The following is an 18,815-nucleotide window of genomic DNA, read 5'->3' on the forward strand; positions in this document are numbered from 1 at the left end:
TAAAGTAGCATACTGCTAGCAGAGTTAAGGTTGCTGGACTGCATATGGTGGCAAATTTAGCATTCGGCTACTGTTTACCATCTAATGGCGTTTGTGTAACTAGTAAACTGACAGTTCCTCCTTCCTACCAGCCTTCCTTTATTTATTTATTTATTTACTTAAGCTGCAATAAAATTTTTAGCTGCAATGCCCAAATTTAGCATAAATTCAGCAGTACACTTGATCCCCCACTGAGCAGACACAAACGGTGTCTAGACATATTACTCATCAAAGTATCTGCTGAGGGAAGGAAGCCTCCTGGTTCAAATTATACGCAGACTGAGATAGAGGGCAAGTGAGACTACAACCTATTAGATCCAACTCTCTCTTATCAAATATTTAATCAAATGTTCAGAGATTCGAGTCACACCAACTGCGACTGTAACCAGGCCGTAGCAGATTGGCTGTTCATTTCGTAAACTGCCACATATTCTATTGGGCAGCTCCCTTCAGAGCTGCCTCTGTGATCTCCGCTTGAAATGGGCAACATCAAATCTGTGTCTTCCCGCCAGCCACAGGTAATGAAGATTCCGAGTCAGAACCATGGAGAGCGACCAGCGACAACAAGAATACAACAACAAAAACAACAAACAAACGCACACTTAATCACACCGGAGACCCTTGCTACTGACTCAAATCATCTCCTGCAACAACAGTAACGGCCCGGGCCTCTGGCAGCCTTCAGAGCGTGATTGGGTAGCCACACAGGGGGAGCAGAACTAATCCGGTCCAACTCCGGGACACTTGTCTGTTTTCTCTCTTCACAGAGTCAAAGGAAATGTGTTGGAACAGAGACTTCTCCCTAAGGCCACTGAACTGAACCAGACAATGCGGATCCCCTCAGCAAGGAGTGCGTATATGGCCAAGACATCGGAGTCCAAGTTCCAAATTAACTTAAATCCTTGAGTCAGAGGAAAACACGTGCAAGGGATGTGGAACAACATATACTGGGTATCCTCTTGGAAGACCATAGTATAGCCACGGCAGGGCTTGGTTTTCAATCAACCTTCCGAATGAGTTTTGCCTCAGTGACAATTCTATACCATTTTATCAACTAACAAAACTACTCTGTCATAATAGAGGAGGTATAAACATACTATTTATTTTCACCTAACCGCTGGCTATTGGGAGGGGCCAGTTCACCACAGGCACAGTCTGACCTGTCACACACTGTTACAGAAACTGCAATAACAAAAGTAGAAAAAGGGCAGATGAATTCAATCTGCAGCTAGTGCATCGACAGGCACAGGGTGTACACAGGGTGTGCAACACACACACACACACACACAATTTCATCTCAAGTCCAGAGCAATACAATACATGGTTGTGATCTGTAATCATTCCCCATCACTAAGTGGAAACAGTTGCATTGCATCACGCAAGCAACCGTTGGGAGGCTCTAAGACACCCCAGTCAAAAAAAAAATGGTTAGAAAGGAGATGGAAACAAGCAATGGGAAAGGAAGCCAAAAGGAGAGGGCATTTAAGTGCACTGGAGCTACACTAAAGTGCTAGAAAGAAAATTGCACTGCAGCAAGATCAGAGGCCAAAGGGTCGATCTCCCACTGGACTGTAGACATGAATTCTTCAATACAAGATGATGGTTGAAAGCCTCTGATCATTTCCAAATAGATATAGCCACTAGCCATTACATAAAGCTGGCCAGACTACCAAGCACAACATTCTCAGATTCGAGAGGCCCGAGTTAGTGCAGCACTGACAGCATCCATCTTGCACTTACTGAAAGGGCTTGGGAGCAGTGTTCATTTCTGAGTTGTGTTGCATAACATCAGTTTCCACAACAGTTCCTTCTGCCTTGGAGTGATTTTGTGTTGTGTCTCCGACCAGGTGGAACAAGGCCAAGGGGATAACACAGGGCTGCCCAGACCTACTCCTTAGCAATTACCAAACTTAAGTTTCTAGTTGGAACCCTCGACCAACACAATTGAATCTAACATGCAAGAGGCTCCTCAAGTGTATCAGGGTGATTGTCCATGATAAAACAGTTGGCTGCTATCCTAAACCACTGTGTGGTTCCTAAAGGGGCAACAGTAGGTGGCGCTGTACCTCCGAGGTGGCAGAGGTAATGCTGGCTCCATCCGACAGGCCGTCCCTCCGGTACATGCTGGCGGGGAGGCCAGACGGGAGGGGTGTGCAAGAGGGCAACGGTGGCCCTCAGGTGGGCCTCATATATGACCGATCAGCCATGCCTGGAGAGAGAGAGACAGAGAGAGAGACAGAGAGAGAGACAGAGAGAGAGAGAGAGAGCGAGAGACAGAGAGAGCGAGTGAGAGACAGACAGACAGACAGACAGACAGACAGACAGACAGACAGACAGACAGAGAGAGAGAGAGAGAGAGAGAGAGAGAGAGAGAGAGAGAGAGAGAGAGAGAGAGAGAGAGAGAGAGAGAGAGAGAGAGAGAGAGAGAGGAAGAGTTGCACCGTTATTGAGCGGGCTGTCTCACAACACATGATACTACACGAGAACCACATCGTCAGAACATATGGGTTAGAACATAGGGTTAGAGGTATCCAGACCAGTGACATCTCTACATCCACACCTCATCTAGGCATTGCAGTGTATAAGATGGATACAGTGTACAGTACACCTTGACTAAACCACACTACAGATGAAGGGGCAGGAGTTCATCTTCTAAATGAGAAAAAGAAAGTGGTAAGACTTGGCAGGGCATGCTTTGTCTTGACCCTGGAAAGAGGAGCAGGACATGGCATACCTGACTGACCAACAGACAGACCGCCAGACCAGGAAAGAGCACAACACATCGGAAAGTATGTGACTTTTACAATGGAAATGTGCACACATACCAAGCTTGCACACATTAATGTTTTATGGAATGGCTTCACTCCAGCCTGGAAATATAAACCATCCAATTCTTCTGTCCCCCCCCCTCCTCCCCTCTCTTTCTCTCAGAACAAAAAAAATCTGATTTCCTCTGAAGGGAAATCCAGATACTGGGGGAAGTCAAGGTAAGGGAAATTCTTACATACTGATTTGGTGTGATACTGAATGTAATAAAGTCTGGCTGACTGAAAGAAAAAAAATCAGCCATGCTATTCAAAATGTACTGAAAATATTTTGTCAGACTTGCACATTTCATCAATTAACTTGCTATGATGATGTGTGTGTGTTTTACAAATGTGGAAACAGGAGAGGTAAACTGTTAAAACCACAGGTTCATTTTAAAATGTTGAGTTTGGAACGTGCTTTGGAATATGCCATTTTATGCTTGGAACTTAACATGAAGTGTGCATAGTACTGTTGGATGACATCACTCAGTGGAGACTTCAAACAGAGCAGTTAGGCCATGGTGCCAACTGTGTAATGATGGTAGTGGTGGCAACATAGCGTAATGCTCAAGCTACGCTCAGCAGGGACTTTGCCGCTTGTGTAGCATGATTGTGTACTGTGTGGTACCCAGGCAACAGCAGAATCATGTACATGTCACAATTTAAAAAAAAATCAGTAATATGCCATGTATGTTCCATGAAACTTCCACCGGTAACTATGGGATTTTTCATGTACAGCAGTCATTGCTCATGCGAGCCCTGAGCGTGCAGTGTCACTGCCTAATTAGGCTTCACAGCAGGTCTGTTGGAAAAGGGTTCTGTTGATTACAACAGCTGTGCAGGACAGCGGGAGGTGTTGCTACAGGGCCACACGAAGGACAAAAAACAATGAGGTGTCTCCCATATGAAGTGACTCAGCTACTGGAAAAATTGATGCAGTTCACAGCAAAAATAGCTTTAATTTGAACCAGTGATAGGACTCGATCTTAGTGATGATCAACTCCACAGAAACATAATGACAGTGTTAAAAATATATGTTGTGGGCTCGTGACTTCAAATGTGTGTTTCCAATCAGAAGCTTTTCAGCAGATTACTGTAGATTTGCAGGATGCACACAGAGAAAGAGACACACGTGGAGCGGTGATTTTATCAATCCAGTGCAGCGTTTTTTAAGTTTCACGTTGCCGCTTTATTGGTAAATAATTAACCAAAGATCTTAGAGCCAGGGTTTCCACTCTACTAAGTCAATATACTAAGTCAAATGTAACATTCGATCACTTTTCCCTGACAAAAAACCTGGATTTCCATGACCTATAAAGAATGGTACAATATACTGACCAAAGATTTCAGAGCAGCCATGTAGCGTTCAAGAATCTGACGCTTTTTGGATTGTAAGATGAATAAATGGGCATTGAATAAACAAAGTTAGGCTAAAAATTCACTGATATTCCTTGACTTTGCTTCAAATATGATAAAATTCCCTGACTTTCCATGTTTGGAATAGACTTTATCAAAATTCCATGATATCCCATGACCCATGGGAACCCTGTAGAGCACAGAGCATTTCACAGGTCCAGAGTTTTCTCAGGACTGCACCTTTGTATAGTCCTATGATGCCCTCTTCTGTTGAAAAAGTGAACTATATTATAGTACGCTTTTCTGTAACTGTCACCATGTAGGTTGAGGAAAAACCCACAAAAAAATATCGGTTTCATTGTATGACGCTTAGTTCTGGTGCGCTTATCTTATAAAGCAAAATGTCACTTGACTGACTGACTGATTATGACCGCACCTCTTACTGATGCTATGATTATATTTTTAAATCTGAAAATGGCACATTGCAGTAATTTCCTGTGTATTAGCCGCATTGTGTATAAACCGCAGGACAGTGTTTTATGTAAGTTAAAAAAACAAAACCCTATTAATACCATATTTTAACTGCCTCCGTGTATTAGCCGCATAGCTCATAGTGTTTTGCAACTCATTAGCCGCGGCTAATAGTTGGGAAATAACAGTGCAAAACACTTCCAATAGACTTTTTGAAAAAAACAACTTGACTGACTTGAACTGTGTGACAAAGACATGAAACCCACATCATATAATGTAGATCAACACTAAAAGCAGTACAGCTTATACACAGTAGTGCCAGATGTCAACAACGAGCTGATTCTGAAGTTCAGAATATGAACGCTGCTCTAACATCCCTCCAACACAGGCTGCCCTAAGACCCTACATGCACCACTGGTAAGGCATTTCTTTTGGTCTCTAGTCATGATTGACTGTGCCCTACTTTACCCTGACAAGCCACTGATCCCTCTGCATTATATATTCCTGACTCCATCACACATCTGGGCTCAGCCATAGTGCTGAACAGCAATGACGAGGCAGCCTCCTCCTTTTCTATGGAGCTGTGGACAGAGTCAACTGGATTTGCAGTCCTCAGATGCCCTGGGTTTGGTATATCAAAAAGGCGTTAACCTGATCCAACTTAAATAAGCAAACCATTATGTTATGCTGCAGTCAGTCGAAAGGGAACACATTGCCCTCTTCAAAATGACAACAAAGCCTAACCTGACAACAGCATGTCCTGGATGTTCACATCTGCCTTGTTTGTATTCTGTAATGACCCTTCAGATAGTGCTTCACTGCCCTGCTTGCAGGAGAATTGCATGCACATGTCAAAAGAACATGAACTGAAACACATTTAGGGAAGACATGAGCGCTCTCATAAGGATTCATGAACTAAAGACATTGTATGAAAATCACTATCAATCAATGGCTGATGGTGATGTGTGTGCGAGAGAGCACGAGAGAGAGAGAGAGAGAGAGAGAGAGAGAGAGAGAGAGAGAGAGAGAGAGAGAGAGAGAGAGAGAGAGAGAGAAGAAAGAAAGAAAGAAAGAGATAAAAGAAAGAGAAAAAAGAAAGAAAGAAAGAAAGAAAGAAACAGCTCACAGGAAATAATAATTCAACAAAAGTACTGATTTCTGCTATGAAGGGAAAGGTACATTTTATATTAGATTACAGAAATATAATAAAAATACTCAATGATCCTCAAACAGAGAGGTTTGAAATAAGAAAGTGCCAGAGGGTAGTTACACGGTGTATGACAGCTGGGATGTACCAACATCAAAATCATAATAGGAAAAAAACAATAAGTCCTCCCTTTTCTAGATGACCCACTTATAAGAGCACACCCTGACCAGTAGAGCAAACTAGGACCATAAACTGCAGGAAAGTGGAACACAGCCTAAAATAAGCCATCTCGATCCACATCCCTCAGTATTCCCCAGTCCTCCTGCTCCTCTCCAACAATGGGAATTACTCCTCAGAGGCTGCAAGTGCAACCATTCCATCTTTACACTGTACTTAAAAGAGTCTTTAATCATTTTACGCTGTTTATGCATTCTATTTATTTATGGATTTTATTTACCAGCAAAAATACTATTGATTGCATTACACAAACGTCATGAGGGATAATGGCCGCCAAGATGTCCCTAGCCGATACATACAAAATTAATGGACAAGGGGGAGGCAAACAACTCCACGACACAAAGCATGCATAGTCCACTCAGTGAAAGGGGTCAGTTGATCTCAATTTAAAAACAAATGAAGTGTGGGAGGATATTCTACTTCATGCAATTAGACGCATGCTAATAATCTGAAATGCATTAGAACAAAAACAACTGTATATAGAAAATGGCAATGTACAGCACACGCCGAAACACGTATGTGCAAATAAAAGAGTATGTATGCATAGTGCGGCCTCTCTCCTATTTTTCTTGAATGTACAGCACATGAAACTGCAACCAAAAGCGGCACCCAACTCAGACGAACAGAATCAAATGTGCGTATCAGAGGCGATCTGATCGCAAATCAAGCCTGTCTGTCTAAATAAGACTACAACAGAACAAATAGCACTGAGACTAAACAGACAGCCTGCTGAATACACTACAGCAGGCCCGCCTTCTTCCCTTCCCCAACAGCCCTTACTTCTGAGCATGTTGTCATGGCAGCAGTTTGCCACTTCCAATCTCAGACCAACTGGTAGCATTTGTGAATTACTGGGTAGCCTCCAAGACTGCTCTTGGAAGACAAGACTTTCAATGGAACGTGGCAGAGGGATTCACTCATATCCTTGGTCATTTTGTTAAAAAGAAATATTTGAGAAGTCATTACAGACAAAACACAGAAAAGGACAAACTTGGGATGTTTAAAGAGGGAGTGGGGCATAAGCTTGCAGATATTCCTCTCAGAATGGTTGATATCCTCACTGTGACTAACTCAAATGCTACAAGAGTGTGACGGTGACAGCTGGTGAGCCTCGCGCCAGGCTTTCCTATGAACAAGATCCCATCACTCCCCCTCTCAGATCCATGATATTAATTAGAGCTTCAATACACCATACAGTATGCACAAAATACATGTCTAATTGCTGTAGAGAAAAACAATCTTGCTATGTGCTTTGAAACTGTACTGTACATCAAGTGCTAATGATGGGCCACAAACAACAAGAAGGAAATGAATGGGGATATGACACCACTGCTGTAGTGCACAACACACACACACACACACACACACACACACACCATTGGCTGGCACACATTTCAGCGGCTGCCACAGACAATCTTTGTATCTGGGTCACAATCTAAGGTTTCACGTCCTTCCATGCCCCCCCTCATGGCGGAAGGCTGTTGCTGTTTATTTTCTTAAGCCACATGGCCTTTTGGGGCGCCTTCATTTGAGCCTGCTCACCTTTGAGCTGATGGCTGCAACAGCTATAAATATCAGTCTCAAACCTAAACAAATCATGGCATTAAAAAGCTCCAATGATAGGATGACACGATTCAAGAGGCCTGCATTCATTGACCTCATATAAAACCTTCCATTTTGATAAACAGAGTTTGATTTTCTGCACACTGCTTAGAACAATCTGAAAGAGATATGAAAATTCATGTCACAGAAGCAACAAAAAATATACTGTATTTTAAAAAGAAAAATACATAAAAATTCTATAAAAGTAATTCAAATAAACAAAAACCAAGGAAGATATTGTAGGCTGCCTAAATATATTTAGCTTTGTCATCTGGGTCTTTAGGTCTACTGATAAGATTCGGGTAAGAAAAAGCTACCAGAGTGGAATAAAGCAACACCATTCATTTGCAAAAGCCAAACCAAACTCTCCCCTCACTCCAACAGTCATAGTAATCGCTACAACAAAAATCTCTGAAACCACTCTGAAGTTCTTCACATGCCTATGCAAAATGCAAAATGTTTTTGTCAAAATGTTTTTGTCTGTATAATCAACTATCCAAGCTGAGAAAGCAAGGAAGCAAAGAAAAATAGGATTAGGACAATCATATCTAAAAGAGGACCACTGAGTACCATAAGAGTGAGCCCAATTTACCTCAATGCTTGGGGCTAATCCTCCGGGAGGAGTGAACGTTAATGGCATGGTGGAGGATTTCACGTACAGAAATGGCACGATTGCATTTAAGCTGATCAACAAACTTTCTGTGTGCCAACTTCATAGGTCTCACTAGTTAGGTGCAACTTGGTGAAATACATCAGGAGGTCTTTCAAAATACAACATCGCAATAGCTAAAGATTTCGTTTTTATTCATCCAAATATCTAGGTAAAGTTAGACTAGTCTTTCAGCAAGCATAGCTTGTGTTTTACCTGAGCAGTGGAGTGTCATGTCAGGAGGTGAAATCACTGCTGGAAGCAGAGATCCTTGTGCATCAAAAAGTCTGCCAGCAAGCAACAATGAGGAATGACACCACTAATGGCCAGAATTACACACACACACACACACACACACACACACACACACACACACACACACACACACACACACACACACACACACACACACACACACACACACACACACACACACACACACACACACACACACACACACACACACACACACACACACACACACACACACACACACACACACACACACACACACACACACACACACACACACACACACACACACACACACACACACACACAGTTACAGAAGAGAAAGCCTTGAGGTGGTAGGGGTGAGTGTCTACACCCCTCACGAAACCAACAGATTATCCATCATAAAAGCCAAACATCAGTCCTCTGAGATCTGGATGCAGCCAAGTGAAAAGGGGAGTTTGGACCTGCCATGGAGCATTTTAGAAAATCTATCTCTTTTCTCTACACAGTTTACTAAGCGGCAAGTTTATGGGTTCTTTAAAAGCTTATCAGCAAACCATGAGTCTACATTTGCTTGCTGTGCTGCTGTGGTCAATGCTTTAGCAAATGCTTTAGCTTTTTAGAAAAACGTCTTATCATCACTGCAGACCATCAGCACGTCAGAAGTCTACAGGGGAAAAGCACTAGATGTCAGAATGTGACAGTTGCCCCCCCTCATGAAGTTATCAACATTAGTCACTGCAGTGTGAAATTTGGTTGTGCAACTCATCAGTTTCAGGTGTTTCAGCAGTCAAGGTGACTCGGAAGTGACCAAACTCGTAGTACCCAAAGGTATTTCCGGTGACCAAGTATCTGCTGTAGAGAAAGCACTAGAAGATAACACTCTAGGAAACCTGCGCTGAGGCGATGTGGGTAAGACCGGAATTATTTTCCGCATCATAATTTAAATGAATGTAATGAATGCTGAAATGTGTGGTATGCTATTCACATGGGTTTCTGAATACCTAGTGCCTAATACCACAACGCCTAGGCTACATCATGAATGACAACATAAATCAGAAGACAAATGGGCACTTGCTAGAGTGACCAAAGGCTGAACAAGCATGTGAAAAAAAACTCACATTAGATTTTCCAATTAGAACCAGAAATTTCTTTAGGCCTATGAATTCATGAAAAGTTAGACATTCAGGAGTTACCTTAATCTATCCCTGATGAATCCTGAACTGTGAGTTGCAAATCTGTAACTTTAATTCATAACTGCTATAGCAATTTTACAAATTTGTCAATTGCCACTTCTTTTATCATAAACCATGTCCAGTTTGAAAGGGTCATTACTTTAGAGAGGCTTCACAGAAACAGGCCACGGTACCCATTCAATTCCCAATTAGGCTTTTCAGAATCCTGGGCTGTTGTGGCACCATGATAAATTGTTCTCACCTACAGAAACAGAAACAGCCAGAAGATGCTCACACAATGAGCACATCTGATCAAATTCTCTGCACTCACATTTAGTGATGCACATCTACCCACATGGCAGCCATGGCCTGACCATGGTATTAGTTCACAACATCTCATTTAAACAAGAGGCAGTATGTTGCACTGTCTTTCTTGTATTTTTGCCAGTAAGGAAGATTTGACTATAGGTACCTCCACATAGTCTGTACAGAGCTAGCCAACTCCGTGTCCACTGTGGATTGATTGAGCATCCTTGTGACCATGACCCTATCCTGTCCTGACTATAATTTGTCACCTGTGTTTTAGCGTCTGCGTGGGTATAGATTTGCATATAGGCTATAGGCCTATATTGACTACCAAATATGCCATCTGCCGAATAGAGGCATAACCACACTGGAGGCCAACCAAAACAGATCAGACAATGTTGTCTTCTTGTAAGAGCATTCGCCAGATGATCACAGATAGCCTACAAGGCAACTACTGCAAGTCAAACCGAGAGGTTAATGACGGGGCACGCACATGACAGTAGCATGTAGGCTGTAGAGTCAAGACCACGACCTGTGTCAGTAGGCCAATCGAACAGAAGAATGCAGAAATCATTTGTGCTAAAGATTCCAAATGCCATCATGATGGTCGGTTTCATTTTGGGATTGTCAGTAAAAGGTGTTGCAATCAAAACTACTCCTTGAAAACACCACCTGGCATTCACCGATATTGGGGATTTTAAAATGGTAGCATTAACTGACAAGTCTGTTTGTGTTTTGGGTCGATATAATAGGCTACAGCATACGGACCGCTTAATTCCAAAATGTGTGCCTATCGACAACTCCAATCTCTACCGTCGCATTGCCGATGGTGCAGTTTACTTGTTTTGGGGAGGATATGACATTTGTTATGTGGAACATTTAAACCACTTACATGCATAGTTTCATTAGTTGTGTTGGATTTACGTGGTGTGAAGTCTATCCATGGAAGCTATCCACCCTTCGCGTTACACTATACCACTTTCGGGCAACCCTATGTCAAGCCCTTGACGTGACGTGAGCAAGCACTTGAAACAAGCGTGATGTTCAGTGAAGTAGACTACGCCAAACGTCTGCATGCTAAACAACAAAACATAACCATTTAACAGGAAATATGGTAGATTTTGCTTACCATTACGAAAGCTACGGTAACCCAGCCTTCCACGAGGCGTGACAAACGATTTGGACTACTCCAGAAATATGAAATCCGTCACATTTACCACAAAGCTCATTTCATCTCCACTGAGAGGCATAGCCTACTGCGAAATTTAACATTCGGCGTCCAAAATATATTTAGCACCAACTGAAACAAACAAAATGGCTCGGAAAAACACAAATACCTCGTACACAAAATCGCACAGGAAGTGTCAGGTATGTTCTTTGAATTTGACAGAGTGGTACATTGCCTAATCATTTGCTAGCTTCATAGCCAGTGAGACTCCGCCTTTCCAGAATGTAAAAGCCAATCAACACACTGGGCCTTGGCAAATTTTGCACTTTCATGCGCAGGTGCTTTTCCAGTCTTTACTTGGCTACGTGATGAAATCAAGTCTGTGTGAATACATAAACCAATGTAGTCAATGTAGTGACACTCGCTGATTTCACAAGTTACAGACTCATCAAATGCAAAGGGCCAGAGTGGAATTCTCTCAGTCAAATGATCTAATTTGCTTATTTATCCCTGCTTGGTGACACGCAAATGACATGAATGACTAAACATATTTGCAAGGCCATTTAAACTGTTAAATTGGGTTTATAATGCAGTGACACAATAGTTTACTTATTCAAAGTTTGTAGTGGAGGTTATATGGACTAAAGACCATCATCTCCAACTTGACCCTCACACCTGATAGGCCTACAAAAATGACATAAACAATAGCCTCTTTCTTGTCATTAACATCAAACTCATTAAATTAGGCTATATTATTTGATTGACATATCATAGTTTATTTAATATGACTGATTTATCATATTCAATCATTTCTCACTCAGGCACTTTTGCATAACCATCTGTAACCTTTAAAGAGCCTCAGTACTTTGCAACAATCAGTCAGCACTATTGAAACTCTTCAATAGGACCTGCCTGCATCATCGTCTCATCTAGTTACAGCCAGAGCTCCGAACAGGTTTAAGGGCAATGAATGCTTGGTGTACTCTCTTTCCCAATAAATACATTAAATTAAGGCAAGTGGGCCATTTTTAAAGGTGTTATAGGATGAGCTGTTTTAGTGAAGTTTAAGACAGTCGTCTTTATGTGGAGTCACATCAGTATGCATTCCCCAAATCTCACAGAATTAAATGTTATATACCCACGTGCATCTTCTGTCTTTGGTTCACTCTCTGTATCTTAAGCACATCTGCCTAGCTGGGGATCTATGGTTTTGGGTATTGCCATTCAGACTTACCAAAATCCTGCTGACCCCACCTGTGACTTTCATAATTAAACTAGATGAAGCTTTTTGATACAGGTTTCTCCTCAAATAGTTCATGCCAGAACGACAGAATCATGGAGCCCTACATCAAAATGTGACAAACCCATAAGTCTGTAAGCTGTATCACCATGGGAATGAGATGTTAAAAAACTAATATTTTAGAAGGTGATCATTGTTTCGTTATCCTAAAAAAGGTGTCATCTTCATTACCAAACACACACAAATACACATTTCTAAAGAAAAAGACAATATTTATTGCTGAACCCATCTGTACAAAACTTTTATATTCTTCTATAAGAAGAAAAAAAAAATCATAAAACACATTGGGAATTCTTTTTAAAAAGACAAAAGTACACAAAAATTAAGACAAGGAACCAAATGGAGATGTCCTCTTGAGGTAGTTTTCATTTGGCGGTAAATACATATCCCAAGTAAGATTTTTATGGATTAGAACTTATTTTCAATTAGATTTTCTGAAATTTTGAAATTTGTCAGAAAGAGTAATTAATAACTTTTACGAAGAAAAGGCGATTGATTTTCTTATCAGCACTAACTCCGTTAGACAAGTCCATGGTTAAATAAACATTTCAGAAATATATATTAGAAGTTCTGATTGTCTTGGATCACTTAATTTAGACATAACTTTTATAAATATGGTCACATCAAATTTAAACATTGAATTAGTAGTAAAGGGTTCTTAAAGGACACAAAACACCTACTGACTTTCTTCTAGCTCTTTTACATCAGTGTGTTATGTTCTTGTCCCAAGGGTTGGATTCGCATAGACAGAGGTTTTTTTTATTATTATTATTTTAACCATTAAAATCCTGAATGATTGTCCTTCACTCTACATAAAAATCACTAATGACCTGCAAAAAGGCAAATTAAAGACACAATTCAGGTTACACAAATCTCATTATTTCACAATTTTAAACTTTTTATCAGAAAAAATAATCAAAAAGTCAGGATCAAATGTGACAAGTAGGCTATACACGTTGAATTAAAGTCTCAACAGTGTCTTCCAAGCTCCCAGGCACTGATGATCTACCAGGATCAATGAGAACTTTATGATCCCACACTAAAATTACCTGTTGATTTCAACATCATTTGAAGACATTTCAAGAAGCAAAGATAGAAACCAAATAATTTCTTTAAAAAACTACAGAGACAGGAGAATAGAAATACCGATGTTATAAAAGTTATCCATATGACAGTAACCTTATTTCAATGGAACCCCCCACACATACACAAACTACCCGTTTTTATTTGATCTAAATGATCAGACTCTCAATATACTAACTCTACATAAATACACTTTGCCTTTGTTTTACTTCTTACATTTGGATATAGGCAGAAATCTGTACATCTACATACCCCAAAGCAACCAATGAGGTTTAATTGTGAATGAGGTTTTTTGTTCATTACATGTCAATAATTCCTAACAGCAGATCATTTAGAAAATTCAGACTCTCTCTGAAGCCTATGAACCAGAAGTGATTCAGAGTACTGAGTCATTGAAATGAAAGTAAGGCAGTATCTCTCTACTGTCTTCCACTGACATCTGAGTGTGAGGTGCTTTAACTGTTTCTGTATTGTACTGTTTTATCATACTCTGTTTGCTGGCTTACACAAACTGAGGTATTACGCATCAGTGGGAAGTGGCATCTAGGACGGAAATAAAGAACATTGTTTAAAAAAATGGAGTATCTATTGTACCAGAGAGTGATAAAATAAATACCGTTGCTTAAGTAAACGCCAATGGTATTCACAAGCAAAATGGTGCCTCGCTAAAATGCAACATGACCGTGAGTGAATAAGGTATGTCAGCATCAAAATGAAAGCACTTACTTACTTTTTTTTTCACAGTAATTTTATGCATTGAAATGTACTGGGGGGCACATTAGCTGGCCGAATACATGTATTCCCAGTATCTCCCGATTCCCCAGGGCAATTTTGTTTTGCCAGCACCTGAGGCCTGTTCTTCGAAGCAGGATCTTGGGGTTAGCGAGGTGACTGAAGGTTTCAGTGGCATATTGGTGGCTCTATTTTAACAAGGGTTAATCATAGGGGTGTAACGGTACACATAAATCACGGTTCGGTGTGTCCATTGGTTTTGAAGTCAAAGTTTGATTAATTTCCTGTACAATAAGCCTTTAGGTACTGCTAACCTAAAATTCACTGACAATATTGCTGATGTGCAACAGGAATATTATTTTGATGAAAATCGATTTTCTCCAATGTTTCTAAACTTTATCAAGCTGCTGATGGGCAGCAAATATTAACAGGATCTGATGCCAAAAGTGATGGAGCTCATTAGTGAGGTCATCCATAAGCATCTATAGAGCTTAGGCCTACTGCACAATGTATAATCTAATGATACTGGTAATGCCAGAGTAGGTCTGCACTACAGCCCCATGATAGTCATGACTTGTTTTGAACAATTTTTTGTCATTTCTAGTTTGTAGGAGGGGAAAAAATCCATTAAAATCCTAAATCAGGTTTAATGTAAAAAAAGGGCCATATCGCCCAGTCCTAGGTCCACAACTTAATATGTTTGTGTGGGAATTTAAATTTGAAACATGGTTCGCAAGCAAAAAAGCCTACTTTTGATTACTGTTAAAGACTGCATTGGTATACTATACAGTGCACATCTGTATTTCACCTAACGTATTATTTTACATTTCATCTAACGTACCAAAACAGTTCGGTACAAACACATGTACCTTTAAACCCCAAGTAAATCACCATGGTAACTTACGCTGAACTCCTAACCTACTCTGGAAAAATGTACAAGACACCGTACCAACCAATCAATTCTCTTGGAAAATAGTATAACCATTCCAGATGATCTCAGTGCGCATATAGTTGGAGAGGGCTGGGAGCATTTTAGAATAACGCTAATAATGGTTTACACATGAAAAGAATACATCTAAGCATCCCATTTGCCAACTATTGATTTCAATTCATAAACTCATATTTCAAGCAAGTATTTTAGTTTGTTCCTGTGAAGTGAAATGGGCGGCTTTATTTGCGACTAGTGCCAACGAAGTCCAACACCACCCCTTTACCAGCTAACAGAAAGACACCCTGGGCACTTTGCGTCATAGTACAGGCCCCAGGTTTGACAGTCAGTTTATACCCTGGGGAAACAAAAACCTGAACACTGCCAAAAGCCTTAAAAAACGTCCGAATGAAATCACTGATAGCCTTTTGACAAATCAAATTGACATAAACACTTTAAGGTCTTGACAAGGATGGCACCAACATTCAGAGAGTATGGTCCTGAACAAAGTCACTTTGTCCCTGAATCTGCACCACACAACTTACCCAGCACCACCCAACTTACCCAGCACCACCCAACTTAAGACTCCTGTGTTTGGCCTGGGATCAACAGATGCTCTGCTCTGTTGCAGACCGCTTGGCCTGGTGAGCCCTTCTGCAGGAGGCAGTGTGGCGGTTGAAGCTGTCCCTCCACATGAAGCGCTTGGAGCAAAGGCTGCACTCGTACGGCTTGATGCCCGTGTGGATCTTCATGTGGCCCACAAGGTGATGCTTCATCTTGAAGCTCTTGCCACACACTGCACAGCCATACGGCCGGAGGCCCATGTGCATGCTCATGTGCCGGTCGCGCTGGCTCTTGTGCGTGAAGCTCTTGCCGCACTGGCACGGGTAGAGCTTATAGACACCCGATCCGAAACCGGAGTTGGACGTCTCGTCCTGGGTGCCATCCATCCCATCTTCATCATCATCGTCGTCGCCGCCTGTTCTTCCTGGGCCCGGTTCCAGAGGGCTGTTCTTCGACATGCTGGGCGAACTCTCATCTTTGTCGTTGGGGAAGCGGTCCATGGAGGTGCCGTAGAAGTCCAGGGGGTCACAATCCAGGCTCTCCTCCAGCTCGCTGACCAACTTCTCGTCCACACTGTCCTCTGTGGAGTGCATCGAGGAGGTTCCTTGGTGAGGGGGCAGGCCCAGCTGCTCTGAATCTGTGCTGGCCGTCTCAGCAGTGAACAGGCTATTGCAGTCGTCGCGGCATGGCCTCTCTGTTTTCACCTGCGTCCACTTCCTATGTCCCATGATGCTCGGCGGAACATAGACAGGCCTGGACCTGGGGAGCTCAGCCTCAGGGTCTCCATTCTCGCTGGCCGACTCAGCCCGGTCAGGCGGCGAGGAGCCGTTTCCACTAGGGGGCGCTCCAAGCTCCAGCGCATGTGGTGAAAAGCTCTCATCCAGCAGCTGCTCAAAGTCGGACGATCCTCTGCAGCTAGTCATCCTGCCAAATCCCTCACTCCCTCCAACCCCCGTGCCGTCTGAGAAAGCTTCTTCACCTCGGTCACCATGGTGACTCTCACCGTCGGGGGATGGATGCTGTTCGGCTCGGCTGCCGCCCCGACACCCTACTCCCGACGGGGTTTTGTGTGAACGTGACGTGTTCCCCTCCAACAGCTCGGTGCACTTATCCACCACATGCCACATCTGCAGGAAGCTGGCGGCCGTGAGGAAGGCCACCACCTCACACGAGGGCAGGGTCAGAGAACCAGTGTAGCACGACTGCAGCAACCCCTCAAACACCCACGGGTTCATTACCTCCGGCAGCACCACCCGTGCGCTGTTTTTGAGCAGGACCTGGTCGCAGAAATACGGCGAGCTGGCCGCCAGCACAGCGCGGTGTGCCCGGTACTGGTGGCCCCCGATGCTCACGATGATGTCACACAGCTGGCCCCTCTGACGCTGCTGGTTGAGCTTCTGCAGGATGGAGCACGAGAAGTCGGGGAACTCCACGCGGAAAGCATTTTTGTCAGATTCCATAGCTAGTAGATTCTACAATGGCTGCAAAACAATACAAGCACATGGACTTAAAAAAAAAAAAAAATCATAGGACAGTTTGTAAAAGGTGCATTGTGAAGGGACCCCAGTTAGCAACAATCTAAAGTTCAATATACTTAATAAGTATGTTACCAGCCGAATGTGAATGAGTGAATTTATAATTGTTTCCACCTATATAAACTTAATCTGGCCTTCATTGTATGATGTCAATCGTTGTTTTTCACCAAGCTGAAGCTTCTAGTTAAATTATTCAATACATTTGAATATAGTTGATATTGATATATAAATATAGTTAAATGAATAAGTTAAAGAAATGCATTGTGTTCTAAGACAGAAATGAAGCTCATGTTCCTGGTATAATGGCAAAACTAGATGTGAGGTTGTGACTTTATGTCACATCATTATGTAAATTACATTTGCTACCAATGAAACAGATGTTACATTATCCGTTCATTAAAGCGTCAAAAATAATTTGAAGGCCGAGAGAAGACCACTATGAATCGAGGCAAAACACTGTTAGATAAAGTGAGAGATCCCCCAAGACGGATATTAACGTTACAGCAAATTACAGCAAATAGCTTAGCTTGCAAGCTAGCTTTGCAGCACCTCGCTGGAAAGGCGCGCCCGGTTAGTTTATGCACACCATAGCGTCTATATAGTTTTAGCATCTTCGGTGAGTTGGATGTAGATGTTTCAAAGCCAGATTAGAAAGATTCACTGTTATCTCACCTGAATAAGCATTTTTATTGAGTAAATTCGAATCCACGACAGCTGCCTCCCTTCCGAGTTCCACCGGATTTCGCCTTGAGTACGTCATCACGCGGCAGTCTCGCATGGCGCGTAACAAGAAGTGTAAACAAACACACCCCCTTGCTTGGGTTGCCAGATATTTGCCTGGATTGTGCAAGTGACTCAATTACAATGTATTTCAAATGACCATAATAAACATTGCTTTACTGTAAAGAATATATAGCCTAGGCTAAGCATATTTTATCATCCTAAAGATAGGGCGGCCAATGAAGGACATGAAGTATTCAAGCAAACGAGCAAAACTGTAGCCCAATGTCCAAATTCATCTTGCTTAAAAATGTATTGTGTTGTGTACAGTTGCATTAGGCTACACTATAACCATAGCCTCATTGACACCACACACTTCTCAATTGAGACTGAGTGGGTCTGGAAAAGATTAATTTAGGCTACTTACGGCACCAGCAGGAAGGGCTTAACTAGCAGTGACATTAAACTTAAATTGGTTCATTAAACTCTTCGTTTCGTTTCAGAAATGTAGCAATCTTAAAAACGAAGGTTTTAAATGCAGTTGTTTACTCAGTTCCAAAGAAATACACGTCCATGCCAGATCAGCGATTGTATTTGCGTGCCCGTGTTTTAGGGAAAATTAAATTCAATGGCATCTTGGCCAGACAGACCCGCAGAGCAAATCCCAAATTTGTCAATGGTTCGTATGGGTAGGCCCGGCCTTCTGCAAAATGGTCATCCTATAAAGATGCATGCCATCCTTTTGGCCACTAGATGGCAACA

General features: G+C 42.1%; 2 protein-coding genes across 8 annotated transcripts in view; both read right to left on the reverse strand.

Annotated features, from left to right (window-relative positions):
• The window catches only part of LOC143122780 (ras-specific guanine nucleotide-releasing factor RalGPS1-like), a 75,923-nt gene extending 64,527 nt beyond the window's left edge, over positions 1 to 11,396 (reverse strand). For 5 of the 7 annotated variants that reach the window (XM_076283653.1, XM_076283651.1, XM_076283652.1 and 2 more), the window contains exons 1-2: positions 11,153 to 11,396; positions 2,106 to 2,248 (exon numbers count right to left, since the gene is read on the reverse strand). In XM_076283653.1, the coding sequence (XP_076139768.1) occupies positions 2,106 to 2,162 (57 nt within the window). In that variant the 5' untranslated portion in view covers positions 2,163 to 2,248; positions 11,153 to 11,396. The other 2 variants (XM_076283649.1, XM_076283650.1) reach the window with 2 other exon arrangements.
• A 1,197-nt stretch (positions 11,397 to 12,593) lies between these two features.
• On the reverse strand, positions 12,594 to 18,079 carry zbtb43 (zinc finger and BTB domain containing 43). The gene is made up of 2 exons (XM_076283656.1): positions 18,006 to 18,079; positions 12,594 to 17,279 (listed from the first exon to the last, which is right to left on the reverse strand). Exon 2 carries the CDS (start codon positions 17,256 to 17,258, stop codon positions 15,840 to 15,842), a length of 1,419 nt encoding a protein of 472 aa, XP_076139771.1. The 5' UTR covers positions 17,259 to 17,279; positions 18,006 to 18,079; the 3' UTR covers positions 12,594 to 15,839.
• Positions 18,080 to 18,815: the final 736 nt, after the last annotated feature.

The sequence above is a fragment of the Alosa pseudoharengus genome, unplaced genomic scaffold (genome assembly GCF_046254945.1).
Source record: "Alosa pseudoharengus isolate Yale_2024_CS ecotype anadromous, Long Island Sound unplaced genomic scaffold, YU_APseudo_1.1 YU_APseudo_1.1_scf_14, whole genome shotgun sequence".
NCBI lineage: Eukaryota > Metazoa > Chordata > Actinopteri > Clupeiformes > Clupeidae > Alosa > Alosa pseudoharengus.